Source organism: Prionailurus bengalensis, chromosome B3 (assembly GCF_016509475.1).
Source record: "Prionailurus bengalensis isolate Pbe53 chromosome B3, Fcat_Pben_1.1_paternal_pri, whole genome shotgun sequence".
Taxonomy (NCBI): domain Eukaryota; kingdom Metazoa; phylum Chordata; class Mammalia; order Carnivora; family Felidae; genus Prionailurus; species Prionailurus bengalensis.
In genome coordinates this window covers 19,804,733-19,828,160 of record NC_057355.1, presented here as the reverse complement: position 1 = coordinate 19,828,160, position 23,428 = coordinate 19,804,733, and the positions used below count along the sequence as shown (strand labels likewise).

The following is a 23,428-nucleotide window of genomic DNA, read 5'->3' as shown; positions in this document are numbered from 1 at the left end:
GCTTAACCATAAAGGTGGACCAGCTTCTTTGGTCACCATTGTCTTGGGTGCTGGGAGAATCCCTAAACTCAGTCTTCCAGCTCTCTGATACCCTATCTATTCAGTTGGTAAATGTTGAAAATATGTTCCCTTCTAGAACTTCTGGTTGATGTTTTAAATTAAAGTTTTATTTGAAATAATGGTAGATTCACATGCTAGTGTAAGAAATAATACACAGAGATCCAATGTATCCTTTACCCAGTTGTCCATAATGGCAATGTCTTGCAAAACAGCAGTACAATATTACAACCAGGATATTGACACAGATACAGTCAAGATACAGAATAGTTCCACCACCAAAAAGATCCTTCATGTTGTCCTTTTATACCCACACCTACTCATGCTGTAACCCCATTCCTTAATGCCTTCACAACCAATAATCAGTTTCCCATTTCTATAATTTTGTCATTTCAAGAATATTATATAAATGAAACTATATACTATGTAGCCTTTGGGATTGGTGTTTTCACCTTACTGTGATTCTTTAGAGATTCATCTAGGTTGCTGTGTTTATCAGTCATTTGTTCCTTTTTGTTGAAAAGTAGTGTTCTGTGATATGGATGTACCACAGTCACCCATTGAAGGACATCTGGATTGTTCCTAGGTTTGGGTTATTAAAATAAAGCATCTAGAAATATTCTTGTATAGGTTATGTGAAATTAGTCTTCATTTCTTTGGGATAAATACCCAGGAGTGCAATTACTGGGTTGTATAAGTTACAGGTTTATTTTTTCAAGAAACTGGCAAATTATTTTCCAGAGAAGCTGTAGCATTTTACATTTCCACTAGCAATATATGAATGATACAGTTTCTTTGCATGCTTGCCAGTAATTGGTAACATCACTTTTTAATTATAGCCCTTCTGATACGTATGTAGTGATATTAATTTTCATTTCCCCAAGGCTAGTTATATTGGAAATCTTTTCATATATATATGAAATGTCTCTTCATATCTTTTCTTCATTTTCTAATTGTAATGTTTGATTTTTTTTTTAACTGTTTAGTGTTGATGGTTTTTTACATATCCTACCTACTAGTCCTTTGATGATTATGTTGCTTGTGAATATTTTCTCCCATTGTGTAACTTGTGTCTTCATTCTCTTTAACAGGGTTTTTTGCAGAGTAAAAGTTTTAATTTTGATGAAATCCACTTAGCAATTTTTCCTTTTATAGATCGAGGTCTTTGATATCAAAGAACTCCTTGCCTTGTCTTAGATTCCAAAGATATTCTATGTTTTTTTTTGATAAAAGTTTTATGGTTTTATGTTTTACATTTGAATTCCATCTTTGAAGATCCACTGTGAGTTGATTTTGTATAAGGTGTAAGACAGGTCATGCTTTCTTGTTTTGTTTGCCTATGGATGTCCAATTTTTCCAGCACCTTTTGTTGCAATGCCTGTCTTTTTTCCATTGAGTTACTTTTGCACTTTTGTCAAAATTCAGATGGGCATGTTTGTGTGTCTTTCTGGGCTCTATGTTCAGTCCATTGATCTATGTGTCTGTCCCTCTGCCAGTGCAGCACAGTCTTGATTACTGTGGCAATATATAAGTTTTGAAACACGGTAAACTGATTGCTCCCACTTTCTTTTTCAAAATTATTTTAGTTGTTCTAGTTCTTTTGCCTTTCCATACAGGTTTTATCATTATCTTGTCAATATCTACAGGAAAATCTTGCTAGGCTTTTGGTAAGGATTGTGTTAAACCTATACATCAGTTGGGATAATTGACATCTTTACTAAGCTGAGTCTTTTAACTCATCCACTACGTCTCTCCATTTGTTTAGGTCTTTAGTTTCTTTTATCAGTACTGTATGGCTTTCAGTGTACAAGTCCTATACATTTTTTGTTTATATTTACACCTAAAAGTTGCATTTTATTTTTAGTAATGATAAAGAGCATTGCATTTTGAATTTTGATATCCATGTGTTCATTGTTAATGTATAAAAATGTAATTGTTTTTGGTATGTTGATCTTGTATCCTGTGATCTTTCTGAACTCACTAACTTGTTCTAAGAGTAGATTCCTTGAGGTGTTATACTTGATAATGTCATCTGCAAATAGGGGTAATTTTATTTCTTCTTTCTGATCTACACGCCTTTTATCTTTTCTTGACTTATTGCCCTGCCTTGAACTTCCAACCTAGAGTAAACATCCTTACCTTGTTCCTGATTTTAGGAAGAAAGCATTAAGATCTTCACCGTTATGTATAATGTTACCTATAGGTTTTGTAGATGACCTTTAGCAAGCTGACAATGTTTCCTTCCATTTCTAGTTTTTGACAATTTTTTTAAAAATGAATGAGTGTTGAATTTTGTCACTGCTTTTTCTTTAGTGAGTGATATGATTGTGTGATTTTTCTTCTTTAGCTTGTTAATATGGTAGGTTATATTGGTTCATTTTTGGATATTGATCTAGCATAGAACTATGGAATAAATCCCATTTGGTAATGGTATTTTCTTTTTATATGTTATTGAAATCTGTTTACCATTATTTTATTAAGGATATTTGTGTATATATTCATGAGGAGTTTTGGTCTATTATTTTCTTTTTCTTCCTTCCTTTCTCTTTCTTTCTTTCTTTCACCACCTTTGTCTAGTCTTTTTGTTTTTGTTTTTTTAATCAGGGTGATGCTAGCTTCAGTAAAAGAATTGGCAAGTGTTCCCTCATCTCTTATGTTCTGAGAGTGATTGTGTAGAATTGGTATTAATTCTTTAAACTTTTGGTAGAATCTTCCAGTGAAACCATATAGACCTAGAGATCTTTGGGGGAGATTTTTTTTTTTAATTACAAATTCAATTTCATGAAAAGTTATAGGGCTATTCAAATTATCCATTTCATATTGAGTGAGTTGTACTAGTTTGTATTTTTTGAGGATGTGGTCCATTTGTCTAAGTTGTTGAATTTATGTGTGTAGAGTTGTTTGTAGTATTACCTTACATACACTTTTGATGTTTGTAGAGTCTGTGGTGATATCCTCTTTCATTCCTGAAACTGTTAATTTGTGTCTTTTTTTTTTCTTTGTCATTCTCATTCTTGCTAGAAGTTTATCAATTTTGTTGATCTTTTCATAAAACCAGCTCTTTGTTACACTTATTCCAGTGTTTTTGTTTTCAATGTCATTGTCTTGTGCTCTTATCTACACTGTTTCCTTCCTTCATCTTACTTTGGGCTTGCTTAGTTAGCTTTTCTTTTTGTAGGATCTTAAAGTGAATGCTTAGGTTATTGATTTAAGACTTTTCCTCTTTTCTAACATAAACAATAATGCTATAAATTTCCCTCTCAGCAGTTTAGCTGTGTCTCCCATATTTTTTAACTTTTTTTTCTTAAGTTTATTCATTTATTTTGAGAGAGACAGACAGTGTGAGTGGGGGAGGGGCAGAGAAAGAAAGAAAGAGAGAAAGAATCCCAAGCAGGCTCTGCACTGTCAGCGCAGAACCCGAGTGGGGCTCAAACTCACAAAACCATGACATCATGACCTGAGCCAAAATCAAGAGTCAGATGCTTAACCGAGGGAGCCACTCAGGTGCCCCTCCTATATGTTGATACATTGTATTTTCAATTTTGTTAAGTTCATTGTTTTTTTTTTTTCATTGAGACTTCTTGCACCCATCAATTATTTAGAAGTATTTTGTTTCCAAGTGTTTGGAGATTTTTCTGTTATCTTTTTGTTACTGATTACTAGTTTGATTCCACTGTGGTTGGAGAACACATTCTGTGTTAGTTCCGTTCTTTTGAATTTCATGAGATTTGTTTTATGACACAGGATCTAATTGATTTTGGTATAAGTTTTGTTGGCACTTGTAAAGAATGTGTATTCTCCTGTTGTTGAGTGGAGTGTTTTAAAAACATTGATGAGAACCTTTTTGATGATGGTGTTGATGAATTCATCTATATCCTTACTGATTATATGTTTAGTTGTCCTCTTAATTGTTGCGAGAAGAGTGTTGAAGTCTTCAACTATAACTGTGGATTTGTATATTTCTCCTTTAGGTTCTATCAGTTTTTGTTCAAACATTTTGCAGCTTATTGTTTGGTGCTTATACATTTGGATTACTACGTCTTTTGGTGAATTAGTCCTTTTATCATTATAAAATGTCTGTTTCTGTCTATAATAATTTCCTTTGCTCTATAGTCTGTCTCATATTAATATAGCTAGATTGGTTTTGATTTAAGTTTTGATATTAATGATCTATAATGACATATTTCTTTCTATCCTTTACTTTCATCCTACCTGTATTGCTATATTTGTTTTTTTTTTTAACATTTATTTATTTTAGAGAGAGAGAGAGAGAGATAGAGAGAGAGAGAGAGAGAGGCACAGAATCTGAAACAGGCTCCAGGCTCTGAGCTGTCAGCACAGAGCCTGACGCGGGGCTCGAACCCACAAACTGTGAGATCGTGACCTGAGCTGAAGTCGGACGCTTAGCCGACTGAGCCACCCAGGCGCCCCTGTATTGTTATATTTGAAGTGAGTTTCTTGTAGACAGCATATATTTGAACCATGTTTTTTAATCCATCCTGCCAATCTCTGTCTTCTAATTGCCATATTTAGACCATTTATACTTAATGTAATTACTAGTGTGTTAGGACTTAAGTCTGCTATTTTATCTTTTGTTTTCTGTTTGTTCTTTCTGTTTTTAGTTTCTTTTGTTTTCTTGCCTTCATATGGGTAACTTGAATGCTTTTTAGAATCCATTTTGTTTATCTCTAGCCTTTTAAAGTTTATCTTCTTGTATAGCTTTCTTAGTGATTGCTCGTGGTATTACATTATATATACATATCACAGTCTTTGAGTGTTATCATTTTACCAGCTTGAGTGAGGTATGGAAACCTTACCTCTCTTACATCCTATTACCTTCTCCTCTTTGTAATTGTCTGAAATATTTCTCTATATACATCTAGAACCACATCAGACAGTATTATAATATTTGTTCTATTCATCAAACATAATTTAGAAAACTCAAGAGAAGGAAAGCCTATTGTAGCTGAAGGTTTATATGTCTTGCCAGACTTGGATAGAGTTTAGTCATTATATCTTCTAGTACTTCTTCAGCCCTTCCCTACTTCTCCTCTCCTTCTGGGACTCCAATGACATGAATGTTAGATCTTTTGTTATAGTTGCAGAAGTCTCTCAGACTCTGTTTACTTTTATTGAGTTTGTTGTTGTTATTTTGTTTTATTTTTTAGTCTGTTTTCTCTTTGTTGTCAGACTGGACAATTTCTATTTTCTGTCTTCCAATTCACTCTGTCTTTCTTCTTTCTATCCACTGCATTCTGTTGTCAAACTCATTCATTTCATTTTTTACTTTATTAGATTTTCAATTCTAAAATTTCAACTTTCATATTATTTCATATTGCTGTCTTCTATTTCTTTGCTGAGACTTTCTATTTCTTTATTGAGGTTTTATATATTTGTTCATTTGTTTCAAGCATATTTGTAATTGCTCATAGAAATGTTTTCATTATGGCTGCTTTAAAATCTTTATCATATTATTCTGACATTCCCTGTTACCTCAGTGTTGGCATCTATTGATTGTCTTTTATCATTCTGTCTGAGGTGTTGCTAGTTCTTGGTATGATGTATGATTTTCAGTTGAAACCTGTACATATTTGTATTATGTTATGAAGCTCTGGATCTTATTTATTTATTTGTTTGTTTAATGTTTATTATTTTGAGAGAGAGAGACAGAGTACAAGCAGGGGAGGAGCAGAGAGAGAGGGAAACACAGAATCCAAAGCAGGCTTCAGGCTCTGAGCTGTCAGCACAGAGTCTGACATGGGTCTGAAACTCACAGACTGCAAGATCATAACCTGAGCCGAAGTCAGACCCTTAACCAACTGAGCCATCCAGGCGCCTCTCTGGATCTTATTTAAACCTTCTCTTTTAGATGGCTTTCTCTGACACTACAAGGTTGCTGAAGGGGGCCCCACTGCTTCATCATTGCCAGGTATAGGTAGACATCCAAGTCCACTCACTTACCCACTGTTGGCATCTGAGAATGGGAGAGCTCCTCCTCAGTGCTGAGCAGGGTGTGAGTTCCAGCTTTCCGTGTGGTCTCTATTGACACTGCAGGGGTTCACCTCGTTACTGTGGTTGATGATGAAAATTCTGACTCACCACCAGGCCTCCTGATATGACTCCAGTGGGGAGGGAAAAACATCTTCTCACTGCCAGGTAGGGTGAAAGGCCAAGCTTCCCCACAAGATCTTTACTGACACTATGGGAATGAGCCCCTTTTTTGGTTGGCAAGGGAAAAGACCTGCTCCTTAATTGCCCTTTTCTGACATCAACTAGGAGGGATGTTGAGGTTCCTCATTACAGCCTTGCAGGGGTAAAGGTCTAGGCTCCCCACTTGGTCTTTGCTGCTGTGGGTAGAGGTAGTACCACAATGTCGTCTGTGGCGTTTGGCTAGAGTAGAGTGGTTCTTGTGTGAAAAGTTTCTCTCTTGCTGTGTTGCCCTTCCTTGGTGCTTTGGCTAGAGGGAACAGGCTTTGGGGGATTCTTTTTTGGTCTGTTCCCATTGACGCTTCCAGGCTGCCAGCATCTCCATTCCCAAGTCCCCAGATATGTGAGACAAAAAGAATCCTAGGGAACTTACCACCATGTTGTTCCTTGGGTCCTGAGATCTCTGGATAGTCTGCCTTCTCTCTACCTTTCAGAGTCTTATGTCTCATTCTTACACAGTGTCCAGAGTTTTGGCTTTTCTTAGGAGGAAGAATGGGGAGAAGTGCTTCTACTCCATGTTCCTGGAAGCAGAAGTCTTCTAGTTGATTTTTTTCAAAGACGCACTACTTTCTTGCATCATTTTAAAGATATTAACAATACTTGCTTTGGGAATTTTTTCCCATTTGCTGCATTAACCATTATCTCCTTGGCTTCCTCTTATTGATGCCATTCTGTTTAGCTTTTTCATTTGGGGGTTCTCTTTCTTAATGTTGGTTTTCCTCCTAATTGCTGATTATTGGTCGTGTGCACTTGTGTTTGTGCTCACAGATCCTTGTCTGCTTGTGGTGTTTGTCAGTCCTAATGGCAGCAGTCTGTCTATGACGTGGGCGGGGGTGGGACCTGCTGCTGGATCATATTACTTCTGGCAGGGTGGTAGGTGGCCTCCCTGTCCCACCTTCTCTGGCCTCAGTGTTGGCATCTGAATAAAGCCTGCTGCTGCTCACTGCTCAGCCTGGAGGAGGTGGAGGCTAACCTGCTTCTTTAGCTCCCCACACTGATGCCTGCTCAGGGACCCCTCCTGTGTTTGCACACCAGGCCTCTGGATCCCGGGATTTCAAACCCTTCTGAAACCTCCTGCTGGTTAATCCCATCTGCTTGCTGTCTTTCCACAGTTCCTTGAAAGGTCTCATCTTCTGATCTTGTTTTCCAAGGCTTTTACTGATTTTTTTTTCCTTCTCTTTTTCATGTTATCTCTGAGGATTTGGGCCCCAAGGAGAGGTAGACTGATCACTGTTTTCCTGCATGGTCCAATCTCCTTAGTGTTTTTATTGCGATGATAGTAACAGCTCTCTCCGCTTGCTGTTGGCATCTCATCCTCAGACCGGTCCTGAGTTGGAATTACTACAGCCATTTTCTACCAGGGGAAACCGATAATCAGAGAGGTTACCCACCATGCCCAGGCTCACACAGCCGCTAAAGAGGCAGAGCCAAGATGTGAACTCAGACCCGTTGACTTGAAGCCTGGATTGTCCCTTTGCGGTGGTATCTCTTTAATGCTGGGACATAGCGGGGATGGGGTGAGGACAGCTGCCACCAAGCCCTGTGAGCAGGAACAGAAGCAAAAAAGAAGGTTCCGTGGTGTGCATGTGTATTCTTGTCCTTGACTGAATTCATATTCCTTCCAAACATAATTTCGACCTTGTTTCCTTATTCTAGCCTAAAATAGAATAAGCTAGATTTTTCAACCTTCTCTCATGGTGGGAATAACATAGGAGGGTACAGATGGGTCATTCTTGGCCTCTCTTCTCACTTAACCTTTTGTTTTATGCCCATCTCAGCCTATTGATAGTAATGCTATCCTTTGCTATTGGCTAGAAATGCCGGGGGGGGGGGGGTGTCGCTCACCGGAGCCCCAGGTGAGCCTGACGCAGACATCTCCCCTTTCCAAACCAGTGTTACAACTGGATGGCCCCTTGTGGTTCTTATGATTGCAAAACACCCTTCAGCAAAACCATCAGGAAACAGAAAAATAGAAGTTTATTACCAATGACCTGGAATTGACACAGCACACCTGGGGGCCACATAGCAGGGTTGGAGATACAGAGAGTGAGTGAGTGAGAGAGAGAGAGAGAGAGAGTGCATGCACAGGTGGGATGTATTGGGACGTCTGCTCTCACTGGGGCTGAGGGTGGGAACCTAGGGCTTCATGGGCTCACTCTATTGGTCAATTTAAAATATGGGCAGGGCGCCTGGCTGGCTCAGTCAGTAGAGCATGCGACTCTTGATCTTGGGGTTGTGAGTTCGAGCCCCAAGGTGGCCTGCAGACATTACTTAAAAATAAAATGTTTAACAAAATAAATTAATAAAATGTGAGAGCGAGAATTTAAAGTACTAGGAAAAGACAAGTGGCCCAAATGGTCAGTTATCAAAATCAATGAGATCTCTAAAACAAAGGCACCTCAGTGGAGGAGGGAAGTGGCCTGGCCTTTTATCTAGGGTGGCTGGCAATGTTTACTCACGAAAAATAGTCCTTGAAGACTTTGAGGGCTCTTTGAAATGGATGCCTTAAGCAATTAAAGCTTAAGTCAAGCACTTGCATTTCAAAAAAAAAAAAAAACAACAAAGGAAGGACAACAACAAAAACCTTCGAGGGCTTTAAAATACACCTTTCTTCACTCTCACTCAGTTAACCCTAAAAAAAATAATTCAGCCCTATGGATAGTTTCCCTTCTTGTTGCTCTGCTCCCCATAATGCTCTGGCCCTTCTGCTTCAGGTTGGCATTGGTGGTGGGCAAACTCTCAGACTTGGCCGTGTCCACCAGTCATCAGCTCAGCAGCCACAGAGGCTCACCTACAAGGTGCGCTCCCTGGGACAGAGCCTTCCCTGCCATCCTGGGAGGCATCTGAGCCTGGCCACTGCATTAGGGCTTCTTGGCTTCAGGGCCGCTCCCAGCATCCCATGGGGCAGGTGAGTGAAGCCCTCACCCTTGAACTTTAGGAAGAGCCTAGCTTTTAGTAAGCTTCTCACCTGTCCTGATGCTTAATGCGATTCAGACATTTTCCTGAGGCAGGACAAGTGTTGCCTGGGACACGGCATTTTTTGACCCCAGCGCGCCCTGGTTCTGGATGTGAAGAAACATGACCAGCAGATCCCAAGGCTGCTGGGGTGCGGGCAGCAAGAGAGCAAGGGAGCTGGAGGCTGCCAGGACACCCCCTACCTCGGGGGACCTGGCAGACACTTGGAAACAGAAAATCTCCCCTGCTCAGGCCTCAAGAAGTCCGAGCATCTTTTTAGCCTGTGTTTACTCGGTTTCTGGGAAGGAAAAGTGACACAGCCAACAGCCAAATTTCCGTTGGTGTTTTTGTTCAATATTTTGCTCGAGGAACTGAATCATGTTTTTCCTTTCATACACATGAAAATGTTAAGTACATAACAGCTAAATTAATCCACGCTCATAAATTAGTTAATTATGTTAATTCAGAGTCACAGAACTCTCAAGTCTCATTAGCGTTTCCATTAAACAGTTTAGGCTTGTGAGCATTTTAAGAGGACAGTTGAACCTACAGATTAATCTTCAAAGGCTCCAAGTATATTTTCAACAGCAGTAGGATTTAACGTGCTTTGGAAGTTATGGGGGGGATTTCGTGAATGTGCGCAGCTCCTACTTCAGAGCTGAGCTCTCAAGGAGCTGGGGTTCCCCACCTCCCTAATCTTCACCCCACATTCTCATCAAAGGCCCCTGCCTGCTGGGTCTGAATATCCCTAAGTGAAGCAGGATCCCTGGGAAGGAGGAGATGGACAAGAACCGGCCATAGCTGCTTCACCCTCACCAGCCTTGGGATCTGCTGGTCAGAAGACAGTTAAGACTGGCTCTCGAATGCCCTGGGGTGCACAATCCAGTTCCCAGCTTGCCCTCACAAACACTGGATGAAGGGTAGCTGCTTCTGGGTGTATGTGAGACAGATAGATAAGGGCACGTTCAAATCTAAGTGACAAGCTGAGCCTAAGATGGCCTTTGTTCGAGGCTATGTGAGTGTCTTGTTGTTGCCATGTGCTGGTCTCCTTCAGGAGCCAGTTCAGGGCCTGTGCTCGCTGTTACAGGTGCACATCCTGTCAGGGTCCCTCACTGTTGCCACACGCAGAGCGGATATGTGGGTGCCCCAGCTGGCTTGGAAGCATGCTGTTGTGCCCAGTGTCCCCAGCCGCCGACCCCGCTGACTCTCTGTGGGCCTCTGTGTGATCCACTGTTGCTCTCTGGCCTCTGATCCCTGGTGGGGAGACCATGAGAGCCAGTCTAGATGTCAAATCTCAAGGTAGCGACTGAGGCTCTTCTGGTTTTTACCATTCTTTGAAAAATCAGCAGAACCTGATTATGAACGAGTGACCTGTTTTAACTGTAGTCGTTATTATTTAAGCACGGCGAGGCCAACAGATCAGGAGACAATGGCATCGAACAAAGTTTGTTACTCACAGTTCCTAAGATGAGAGAGTGCTCCACACGGTGGAGGCCAGGAGGGGAAGCCTCAGAAGCTGGTCTGGAGACAGAGGGAGCCAGGAAAGTAGTGGCTTATAGTGGTTTCTGCAGGAAGAAGTGGGCATGGCAGAGTCAACAGAGTGAGGATGGCTCATTTGAATCATTTCGGTGGGCTCTGGGGCTTAGGGGCTGTCCTTAGTGGTCTGGTACTTGGTCATGCGGGGATTAGGGCAAATGGAGGGGGGCCCAGAGCACAAGAGGCTGTTGGGAGTGTGGGCTCTGGATTTGATTAATTTGCACATGGAAGACATGCCTCCTGGAAGAGTTCTTTACTATTTTGAGGAATTGGCCAGCCCTGGGGTGTGGATCCCTCCAGGGTCCACAAGGCCCCAAGATGTCAAAGCATCAGAATAACAGAAAATAAAAGGCATGGTTAATGCAAGACCCTACCTAGCATGGGCCTCATCTCATTGACCCCGGGCTCCAGGGTAGGACATGCCCATGAGTTTCCTGGCACGCCAGTGGCTACTGCTGCATTTCCACTCTGGAAAGAAATGGCGTGGCTCTATCAGGAGATCAAAAATGGAGTAGGAGACCAAGAGAAACTTGGCGTGAGCATCAACCACTGGTCTGTAAGAATTTCCTGTGACAATGGTGAATGTAGATGTGTCTCGACAACTTAGCAGACCACAGCTCCCTGGTGTTTGTTGAACAAGGCTGTCATGTATGGCCATATTTAGAGATTTGAGAGCCCTGTTACTGTCTTAGGCAATAAGGAGAGTTGACAGAAACCTTTTCGGTTTGTAACAATTCCAAACAACTTTTGAAACCTCACTTGGCCCAGAATGTCTGCTCATAGAACAGAATGTACTGTGGGTTTATTGGGGGGGGGGGGAGGACCCCAAAAACCAATTTTCTGTGGATTTACTAAAATAAACTCAGGATTAATGAACAAAATTTGTTGGGGAGACCTATTTGTCACACTTAGGAAGCTACAATCTAATTTTACTTGCTGCTGTTCATTGCTCTTGCATTGCCATTCACTTGCTGAAGGCAAAATATATTACTTCTCAATAAACAAAAGTGGGCCCAGCTCATCCTGCTCCCCTGCCTTCCTCTAGACATTAACAAGCTGGGCTGATCACTGACTTCTTGCATTGGGGTGTGTGCGTGTGTGTGTTCTTCTCCTTGCCCCCTTTTTTTGTTACCATCTTCTTGTCCCCTTCAGAAGCCAAAAGATTTAAAATCTAAATACATTTAGTTGGTGCCTCCTTGCTCACCAGATGAAATTTATTTTCTGTCAATTATGGAGGCTTGAAGTCCAAGATCAAGCTTTTGGCAAGTTTGGTTTCTACTGAGGCCTCTCTCCTTGGCTTGCAGATGGCTGCTTCTCACTGTGTCCTCCTATGGTCACCACTTGGTCTGTGCGTTGCCCATATCTGGATTTCCTCTTCTTTTTTTTTTTTAAGTTTATTTTTTTTGAGAGAGAGACAGAGAGAGAGAGAACATACACATGGCAGAGAAGAGAGGGACAGAGAGAATTCCAAGCAGGATCCACACAGTCAACGCAGAGCCTGATGCGGGGCTGGAACTCACAAACTGTGAGATCATGATGTGAGCCAAAATCAAGAGTTGGATGCTTAACCGACTGAGCCACCCAGGTGCCCCCTGAATTTCCTCTTCTTATAAGGGCACCGGGCATAGGGAATTAGGACCCACCCAGATGGCCTCATTTTAGCTTAAATACCTCTTTATACCCTGTCTCCAAATCTGGTCACACTGACCTTGCCATGCCTTTTAACATGGAGATTCTTCAGAAAGTTCAGGGGAACTGCTGTGTCTCATGCCACTTCACAGGGTCAACAGCACGTTGCTAGGCCGGTAATTTGGAAAGTCACACTATGAATTCGTAGCAGGGAGAGGGGAGGAAGGACAGGTCACTATGGAAAAAGTGCTGTTGGTTATTTACACTTGACCAAGAGACTTGTACAGTCCTTCATTTCAGTAGGTTCTCCAGGGCATGTAAAATATTATTGGGTCCAGGCAGTTTTATAGGAAAGCACATCTTGTTTAAAGTGAGGCCAGCCTGTGTGATTCGCTCCTGGACACAGCTTCTGTGCACACCAGAACGCATAAGCACCATCTTCCTTCTCTTCAGTGATCCTCCCACAGACCGGTCCTCGGGGTGGACCCGTCAGCACATTCGCCCTGTCACCGTGAGCTCTGAAGCCTGCAACGCTGCTGCACCTGTGAGCACGCCCACCACCTGGAGCTCACTGGCCATCCACATGATTGGTCCAAATTTTGTTGTTGTTGTTCCGGACAATGTACAGCAAATGGATGGGTCTTTCATTTCCATTAGAGAAACAATTACTGTTTTTCTTCATGTTGGCATTTCCAGAGAACCATTCACATTTAAAGCTAATATTGGAGCTCTGAAAATATTTACCTTTTCTTTGTTGGCAACTTGTCAGCGTGGGGGAAAATAGATGCTTCATTAAAATCTAAGTACATTATGCTTCCTTCCTCACACATCTGTCAGTCTTCTTCTGAGATGAAAAGCATCGGGAGAGGTATTGAGAAATCATTCTGGTTGTCTGCTTTTACAGATCTGTGATGTCTTCTGGCATCTCGTTCTTCGTGTTCAAGACGAGGCACCGAGCACTGAGTAATGCATAGAACTGTTGAATCACCATATTGTATACTGAAATTAATATAATGCTGTATGCTAGTTATACTGAAATTTTTAAAAAGTAGGCATTCAGGGGCCTCTGGGTGGCTCATTCGGTTAAGCGTCCGACTTCAGCCAGGTCACGATCTTGCGGTCCGTGAGTTCGAGCCCCGCGTCGGGCTCTGGGCTGATGGCTCAGAGCCTGGAGCCTGTTTCCGATTCTGTGTCTCCCTCTCTCTCTGCCCCTCCCCCGTTCATGCTCTGTCTCTCTCTGTCCCCCCAAAAAAATAAATAAACGTTGAAAAAAAATTAAAAAAAAAAAAAAAGTAGGCATTCAGGGGCCTCTGGGTGGCTCATTCGGTTAAGCATCCCAACTCTTGATTTCAGCTCAGGTCATGATCTCCTGGTTTGTGGGATTGAGCCCCACTTGGGATTCTCCCTCTGCCCCTCCCCGTGCTCTCTCTCTTTCTCTCTCTCTCTCTCTCTCTCTCAAAATAAATACATATTTGTTTAAAGGTAGGCATTCCAACACCTCTAACTTGCATGGAGAAGTCTAGAATAACAGGTTGCATTTCGGCACTAGAACATCAGAATTGATTTTGGCTGCCTGTGTGGCTGTCAAGGCCTTCTGCTGCCCTGGAAAGCCTGTTGTGGAACATAAGGATATAAAGAAAAAGTGACCATTTCTCGAACAGCACCAGGCACTATGGCCTCAACATATATTTAACTCTCTCAGCTATTCCGCCAGGTAAATATTATGGAAGACAAGGGCTCAGAGAGGTTGAGATCCTGGTCTGAGGTTAGACAGAGCTGGGATCCCACCCCAGGACTCTCTGACCCCTGTTCTCTTTCCCCCACTGTGAGCTGCTCTTTAATCTTGCCAGAGGCCACACCGTTGCCACAGCACACTGCCAACATCCTGTACTACTGGTTATGGCCCCTCTCTTTGGGCTGATGGCTAAGTAAGCACCTGGGCCCAGTGTCTCTGACAGAGGGAAGCCCTGAGCACAGAGACCAGTGACTGAAGAAAGGTAACCTTTCAGATCACCCAGACTCATTGTGTCCACCCAGAAATCAGAAAGAAAGAAAGTACACTGAGCTGATGTAAAAAGTGGATCTGCCCCACCTATAAAAGGGAGAAAGGAACCCCGCAGTAGATCCCAATGAACTCACATAAATTTGGCTTCCGTTATAACTCCCTTGATCCTCAAAGGGAAGTTGTTCTTACTCCTTTGAAATTAAGTATCTCTGTCTAGCAAAAGATACCATAAATAAAGTGAGAAGACAAGGCTTCAACTGAAAGAAGATAGTGGTAATGTGTCTAACCAATGAAGGATTAATTCCCAGTACAAGCAAAAGGAAGCAATATGTTATTTAAGCATGCATACAATTGTGTTAAAACACTAGTTTTTAAAAGGCAATGAGGACACCTAGGTGGCTCAGTCCGTTAAGCATCCGACTTCAGCTCAGGTCATGATCTGGCAGTTCATGAGTTCAAGCCCTGTGTCAGGCTCTGTGCTGAGAGCTCAGAGCCTAGAGCCTACTTTGGATTCTCTTTCTCCCTCTCTCTCTGCCTCTCCCCTGCTCATGCTCTGTCTCTCTCTCTTTCCCAAAAATAAACATTAAAACCATATAATAAGCATCCCTTTATTTGAAAAAAAAAAAAGGTTATGAAAAGACAGTCCAAAATTCTGAGTAATTTCCTCTGTGAGGGGCAGGGCATAGGTAGAGACCCAGTGGGTCATGTTTATATTTACATTGAATGGATGGAGGGCTTGTGAGTGTCAGTTTCCTTAGGCTTTACCACTAACATGTATGTAACTTATGATCCTTCATACATTATCAAATAGCACATGTTTTTAAAACAAAGGTAAAAAACTGGGGCGCCTGGGTGGCTCAGTCGGTTAAGCGTCCGACTTCATCTCAGGTCATGATCTCACAGTTGGTGAGCCCACGTCGGGCTCTGCGCTGACAGCTCAGCGCCTGGAGCCTGCTTCGGAATCTGTGTCTCTTTGGATCTCTGCGTCTCTGTCCAGGCACCCCTCTTTTTTAGCTTTTATGGCACCTTTGTAGATATGATAACTTTCATCAATGCAATCTATAGGAAATGGAGGCTCAGTGACATGGGGTAATTCCCAGAGTCACTAGTTGGTGGTCACGGCAGGACTGTCACCCGTGGCATGCCCCACCTCCCTCCTGCCGGTCCCATGGCACACTGTCCGTAGAGAGCTCTGCTCCATGGGCCACTCCTCGGGAGCGGTGACAGGAGTCCACATCTACTGGCCATGTGGTGCCATCTTAGTGTGTGAACAGTGGTGGCTTCCTGGCCCATCCTAAGCCAGGCAGCTGAGGTCCTGTCTGCATCAGCTGGGGCCACCATAACAAAATTCCAGACTGGGAGCTTACACAACAGACAATTACTGCTCACAGTTCTGGAGGCTGGAAGTCCAAGGTCATGGTGCTTGTTCATTCTGCTCCTCTGGGAGGGCCCACTTGGTGGTTCACAGATGGCTAACTTCTCTGTGTCCTCATGCGGTAGAGAGAGACAGAAGAAGCAAGCTGTCTGCGGACTCTTTTTATAAGGGCACTAAGCCCATCGTGGGGGCCCCACCCTCATGACCTCATCCAAAGCTAATTACCTCCTAAAACTCCTGTCTTCACCACACGGGATGGGGTGGGACTTCAACGTGTGAATGTGGGGGAACACAAACATTCAGTCCATAACAGGTAGTAAAGAGAGGAAGGGAAATAGATAGCGAGCCAGAAGATAGAACAGACAGGGTTGAAGTTAGAATTTATTTCTGCTTCTCATTTTTAAGGTCTTTCCGCCATAAAGACATGGTTCTTCTGATGACTCCAGCACCACCCTCTGTCACTGCTTGTGCCGTAACACTCCCAAATGGCTCTTGGCCCTGTCACTGAACTCCTGATGTCTCCCAGACCTCAGTCTCACTGTTGTTTTGCTATAAATTTCTCTGACATTGATTTTGAGTACGATTTCCAGGCTTCTGGAGTAAGCGGTTCCAGTTTGCTTTGTGTCCCACGTAAGCACAGGGCCAAGATAGTGTGCCCTATGGTGGCCCTCCCTCCTCCTATCAGCACAACTGTCCTACTCGGCTTCCCAGGGACCCTGCACGGTGCCTCTTACCTTTTCTCTCTCAACTCACAACCAGAATTGTTAGGATGGGCCTGAAAGAGAACACTTCAGGACAACCTGAACCTTCAAAAACCAGGCAGGACAAGTTGATAGGGTGGAAGAATTTACTGCATTTAAATCATCTTCACATTCTCTGTAGGTAGGAAGTTTCTCACCCTGACAAATCATAAAGTACTGTTAGTTGTTCGTCTACGATCCCTGTGTTACTGGGTGAGAGATTAGGTATCATTCGAGATTTATGTGTTAGGGATCTCTGCCTCTCAACTATCCATCAAAAGGGACAGCAAGGCATCTCCACAATTCCAGTTAAAATGGGTAGGACAGGAAGGTTTAATCCACATCCCACATCTGTCCCTGAGCCCCTGGGGAGGGTGTCCCCTCAAAGAGTCTCTTTCTTGTGGTTCTTCCTGCCTGAGCCCTGTACCATTTCTTTTCATCCTGGGGAAAAGTCACCGTTCTGTCTTTTAAAGTCATTTGTATTCCGCGTTTCTATTTTTGGCATATGTGCTCTCTTGTCGACGCAGATTCTGGGATATTGCATGAGTAGATCCAGCCCAGTCTGGGGGAGGTGGGGGCCTCTCTGCTCAGTGAGGCAAACCTCGGGGAAAGTGCCACCTGGGCTGGGGTGCACGGGAGGGTAAGCTGCGGCCATTAACAATCGAGTCTTAGAAGAGTCTTTAATGGCGCAGGGAAATGTTCTGTATGAGGTTCTGTGGTAAAAAAAGAACTTGGAGAGAAAGTGCATGCTGTGGCCAAAGAAAAATACTGGAAGAAAATAACCAAAATATTATCACTAGTTATTTCTCTATTTTCCAAACTTTCTGCAAAGAGCATATGTGATGCTTATAATCAGAAAAAGTCCTCTTTCCTGTTATGTCTTAAATAGCTCAAGATTTAAAATTCGTTGGCATGGCCACCACACACATGGAGCTGGGCCTGGTGGAGGAGGGGTTTCTGGGGACCTCTGAGCGGAGTGGCTGTGGTCCCCGAGGAGTCACCTAAAGAGCGCTGATCCGGGGTGAGAGGGCATAGGTTTTCTGAGCCTCAGAGAGGTCCCATTCTGCGTCCAGGCAGGACATGCTGGTGGCCATCATTACCCTTGCTTCCCAATCACATCCCAGCATCGCTAAGACCCCCTCTCTGGGTGAGGCACGGGGGTACCACACTTGCTGGGTGCAGAGTGTAATCATTAATGGAGGCAAATGCTGGGCCCAGGGCGGGCAGGGGACCCCTGGCCGAGGAGGCAGGCTTCGGAAGAGGTTCCTGGCTCACCCCCTCTCCTTTTGAGGTGCTCTTGAGGAATCTGTACTCCCCAGCACCTAAAGAGCCCTCTGGGGAACCCGGAACCAGAACATACACTGAGATAAGATGCCCCCCACCCCCCGCCTTGATATGCTAGGGGGAGGCCTTCCGTCTTTCAGGTTAAAAACTCCTAATTACAAATTAGAGATAGAGTCATGTTTTTTAAAAAGGAGAAATAAACTGTTGACAGCAGGGAAAGTTGAAAATGACTCCAGAGTTCTGTTCTAGAAATAATAATCATAATACGTCTAATATGTTCTGTTGTTAAATACCAGAATGATATCGTGCTACTGAGGAAATTGCTTAAATCCTATATTTTCCAAACACTTATGTTTCCTTTGCTGCTGTCCTGTGTCGGGGACGCCGCAGTGTGGCCCCAGATGGTATTTGAAGTCCTTCACCTCGGCCAGCAGAGGATGGGGGGAAAGCTTTCCAGAATGACCCTGGAAGGCTCCAGAACTGTGTGGGGCTCCCTGGCCGTACCCCTGTGCCCTGAGGTCACGGTCTCTGCCACCCTCCCAAGTGCAGAGCAGGCGTGCATGGAGCCCCCTTGTGTGTTTGCAGGCATCCGCATGCTGGACGGCGACGTGACGGATGTGGTTGAGGCCAAGTCTCTGGGCATCAGACCCAACTACATCGACATTTACAGCGCGAGCTGGGGGCCAGACGACGACGGGAAGACCGTGGACGGGCCTGGCCGCCTGGCTAAACAAGCCTTCGAGTATGGCATTAAAAAGGTGTGAGTTGTTCAGGGCTTCGGTGGACCTCTCAGGGGCAGGGCGGGGGGGAAGGGTAAAAAAAAGTTTTTAGCGATTAAAAACAGAGTGACACAAGCCAGAGCCCCAAAAGAGGACCAGGATGGCCCTGCTGTGCCAGGACCAGTGTGAAGGAGAAGTCACTTAGGGGCTCAGGGAGGTGGCTCTCTACCATCCAGAGCAGAAGAATTTCACCTTGTCATAGAACGGCTATTTCAGCAGGTGCCAGCTGGTCACCCACCAAGCCCAGGACTCTGCCTTGAAGCCTGACAGCCCCCAGCCAAGGGGTATGTGAAGGTGGGCAGCCGGGCTCTTAGTCCAACTACCTGGCCTGTTAACCTGGAATGTGCAGGTGGAAGGGGTGTCCTGAGCCTCGGACCACCTGCCCATGGAAACACCCAGCCGTGGAGCTTCCTGTGTCCGTCACGAGCGTGTGCTAATCTAGGGCCTCCAAAGCAGGAAGGCCTGGCCTTTTTGCCCTCAGTGCCAGCACACAGTCTAATGTGTTTAGGATTTCTTGGGTGGAGCCTCACCAGGGACTAAACAGAGCAAACATCCAAGCACTGGTTCTCCACTGACCAGATGAGGGGAAGCAGAGGAAGCTGGCAGCCTTCTTCTCCTCCACCCACCAGGAGGCCCACCCACAGTCACTCTGTGATCATTAGTTCTGGGTCCTTGGGAGTCAAAAATGCAGGGGGAAGGGAAGGAGGGACTGGAGATGACCCAGTTCTTGTAAGCCAGGTGGTGCGGCAGATTTCTGGGTGAGGACAGCTTCTTGGAGCAGGCAGACAGAGTTGTGGTCAGTGTCCGGGTGGCTTTGGGTGGCCCAACAAGGCCCAGCCCAGAGTATAGGGTATGGCCTGGCGATGCTGGCAGGGGTTTGGGCAGGAAGTCCAAGCGTCCCTGGGTCAGCATTCATACTTCTGACTTCTATTGGAGATGGGGGAGAAGGGCTGGGGAGGAGGGTGGTTCAAGTCCATTTTATTATTTGTGCTTTATAAATCTTTTTTTTTTGAAGTTTATTTATTTATTTTGAGAGAGACAAAGAGAGTGCAAGTGGGTGAGGGGCAGAGAAAGAGGGAGAGTCCCAAGCAGGCTCCACACCATCAGCACAGAGCCCGATGCGGGGCTTGAACTCACGAAACTGTGAGATCATGACCTGAGCCTAAATCAAGAGTCAGAGGCTTAACCGATTGAGCCACCCAGTGCCCCTTATTGTTTATGCTTTAAAATATTTTTTTAAAGTCCTTACTTATTGTAACCTATGCACCATGATTAAAATGTGATTAATAAATAGTTAATGAATAAATCAAATATTATCAGAAGATTGTGTTAAAGGCAACCTTTCTTTGTCTACCCTCTGCCCAACCCCTGGCCCTGCCCCATAGAGGAGCCATCTTTTTTAAACCCTGTTCATTATTTCTTTCTTCTAAATAATATGACTTGATTGCTTTTCTGGATGTATTGAGTTTGGCCATTTTCTATTACTTTTTTGTGGAGTTTGAGCATTTATGTGCTAGAATGCTCCCAACCTGGCATTTGACCTTATGGTCATGCCTGCAACACCACACAGCCTCCTTTGCCTGCCCCCACCCCTCACCCCCATAACTCCAAGAAAATGCAAAGGCTGCTTCTGTCAGGTTGCTGAGCACCTGAGCTGTGCCAGGTGCCGGAAGGTTCTGTGACCAAGTCAGCTGCTGCCTACAAGGGGCTGCCCGGTAAAAATATCTTATCTTCCCAGTACTCAGCTCCTACCACCCACTAGATCACATGGATCTCACTCTTGGTGACAAGTGGAACATCCTAAAAGTTAAGCTTAATTTAAGCTATAAACTAGAGATCACATTTTCTGTGTGGAAGACACTGCTTTGAATGGTGTTAATCCTAAACATGTGTTATTCTAGAAGATGATTTCTAAAGATCTGATGTCTTAGGACAGGGCCTCCCATTTCCTGGATAAGTAAATGATTGTTTTCTTTCTTTTTTTTTAAGTTTTTAAAATTTATTTATTTTTGAAACAGTGTGTATGTGTGAGTGGGGGAGGAGCAGACAGAGAGAGAGAGAGAGAGAGAGAGAGAGAGAATCCCAAGCAGGTTCTATGGTGTCAGCACAAAGCCCAACATGGGGTTTAATCCCACGAACCATGATGTTACGACCTGAGCCGAAATCAAGAGTCCAACGCTTAACTGACTGAGCCACCCAGGTGCCCCAAATTGTTTTCAAACAATTTTTTGGTATCTCAGTTTACTTGGGTTTGTGTAGACGAACCCATGGAGGACTTTGGAAAGCCTGGAGCTGCAGAGAGGGGCTCTTTGCGTGCCGAATTCCGAGCAGCGTCAGCTTTATCAGGCTGTCGGGGGGGTGAGGAAGCTGCAGAAGGGACCATGTGGTTCCCTGTCATTCTTGTCACAGTTGGTTGAAATACTGAGGTCATTTCATTTTTTTTCAGTCATTCTGAAGTAAAATATATCATATAGGGAGCCTTAAATCGTAGCCGTCTAAAGTTGTCACTGAAAATCCTCCTAGAAATTTGGTGATCTCAAACCAGACCACATTCCCCCATCTGTTTTTCCTCCTCAGTGCCCCATTTGTCACCTACAGTCTTTTTCTGTCAAGTCTGACTTCATTTCTGGTGGACGATGTGGTTTGGAGACTTCAGAGACCATAATTTGGCATAGGGATGTGCCTAATGTCAGTCCTTAGGAAGCTTTACCCCTCACGTAGCTTGTCATCCCAAAGGGGACATGCAACATGGCTGAGGCTGGAAAGGCTGGCCTTGCCCAGATGCCGGGCATTTGCTAGCCCTCAGGAACGGTGCTTCGGAGTTCACAGATGAACCCTTCACCTCCCAGGCAGGACGCTGAAATAGATTTTGATCCAGTTGAGGTTGTGACTGTCCTGAACAGAAATACAAGTTCATTGCTGGGGTTGAACTGTCGTCTCCTATAACTTCTGCCCTGTGGCTTCCATGACCTGGGAAATGAACATGAAAGAGACAGCGAACACATCTCCCACACCTCAGATCTGGGTATTTTCTCCACTTCACTTTCACATTCTTTTTAGGAGACTTTTCAGTAAGGAGAAAGGTCTTTGATGCCTCGACACCTGAGAGAATGGATTGGTCTAGGAGTAACTGTGTGGTGTAAGGTGGCATATATATGCCTTTGGCACTTTAGGCCCTTGTTACCCAAAGTGGAGTCCAGAAGCAACCACGTGGGCATCACCTGGGAGCTCATTAGAAATACAGAATCTTGGGAAGCCTGGGTGGCTCGGTCAGCTAAGCATCTGACTCATGATTTTGGCTCAGTCCTGATCTCGTGGTTTGTGAGTTCAAGCCCCACACCGGGTTCTGTACTAACAGAGTGGAGCCTGCTTGGAATTCTCTGTCTCCCTCTCTCTCTGCCCCTCCCCTGCTCACTGTCTGGCTCTCTCTTTCTCAAAGTAAATAAGCATTGTTTAAAAATAAAAAAAAGTAAACTATTTTAAAGAAATACAGAATCTTGGGGCTTCCCCTAGACCTGCCAAGTCTGAGTCTGCCATGGAGCAAAGCCCCCAGTGACCTGTGTACATGCTCTGGTACGAGGAATGCTGTGTGGAGGCATCGTCTGTGCTTCTGGAACAATAAGATTATAGGCCCCACTTAGCAAAATGACAGTGTTTCATAAATAAATAATCCGCATGGAATAAAGATCGGCTCTGATGGGTTAAATACCTTTTTATTTGGATTTCCGTTTCTTTGAACTAGTTTCAAAGAGAATTACATACAGACACACCCATTTCTAAGGTACTTTGTGCCTTTCTTCCAGAAGGTTGACCTTTTGGCTAAATGTGAGTAACCTTTCTGTGGAGCTCATGGCCATGTGGACAGTCCCCCCTGGGACATGTGGAAAGTGGAGTGAGTGAGGCAGCTTTGAGCAGCGGGATTGCGTAGGCGTGAGGGACCTCTGTGGACTGTGTTGAGAGCCTCAGGTTGGAAACTGGAAGAAATGTCAGAGTCATGACAAATAGGCACAAAAGGGCAAAGAACTATAGTCCATTTGGTCTACAAAGTGGAACGTCATGGGGCTTTCAGAGTAGTTGGATCTACTCAGCCTGGGATGGACTTGAACTCAGAGTGAGCGTAATGCCCCCTGAGTCAGCAGCAAGGCTTCAGCTGGACGCTGTGGGGATCGCAGAATTCTGTTGCAGGTTTTCTTTGAATTGGCCAGTTGTTGGGCATAAGTATCAATTTCCTCCCACTTATTTGGAAAGAAGGGTCCTCGGCAAGGACACCAAAGTTACCAGCCCTGTGGGTCCAGTTTCACCCACATGGGTGTTGGCACTGCTCTCTGGGGCTGGCAGTGCACCACCAATGGGTCCAGCCACTTGGGCAGAATGGTGAGCTCTGTCTTGGATTAGTTCATCTTTAGCTGGTGTTTGTGACTTGGTTGGATCAGAAATCATTGCTTCTGTGGATGTGGGATGGAACAGAGCTGCAGGAAGCTACCCTGACCACCACTGCTTCTCAAACACTTGCTCTCCTGTATGTGTTTCTAAAAATAAAAACCTAGGTACAGGTGAAGCGCTGGCCTTGGCTGGCATTGACCATCTGACTGCTTTAATGCGGACCCATGGCGGGGACACTGGGAAGCCCTCATAAGATGGCCATGAGCAGCCAGGGCATTCTGGACCATGACCCTTTTTACCTGTTCAGTCCTCACCCAGAATTCACAGTCCCACCCCCTCTTCTCAAAAATTAGCTTGCTCTGGAGCACCATGAAGTATCTAACTTCAGCACAGGTCATGATCTCATGGTTCATGGGTTCGAGCCCCACATCAGGCTCTGTGCTGACAGCTCAGAGCCTGGAGCCTGCTTCGGATTCTG

General features: G+C 44.4%; 1 protein-coding gene across 2 annotated transcripts in view; it reads left to right on the top strand.

Annotated features, from left to right (window-relative positions):
- Positions 1 to 23,428, top strand: part of PCSK6 (proprotein convertase subtilisin/kexin type 6) — a 191,726-nt gene that overhangs the window by 82,520 nt on the left and 85,778 nt on the right. For both annotated transcript variants that reach the window (XM_043554811.1, XM_043554810.1), the window contains exon 7: positions 18,374 to 18,546. In XM_043554811.1, coding sequence (XP_043410746.1) covers positions 18,374 to 18,546 — 173 coding nt within the window. The remainder of the gene's footprint in view (positions 1 to 18,373; positions 18,547 to 23,428) is intronic.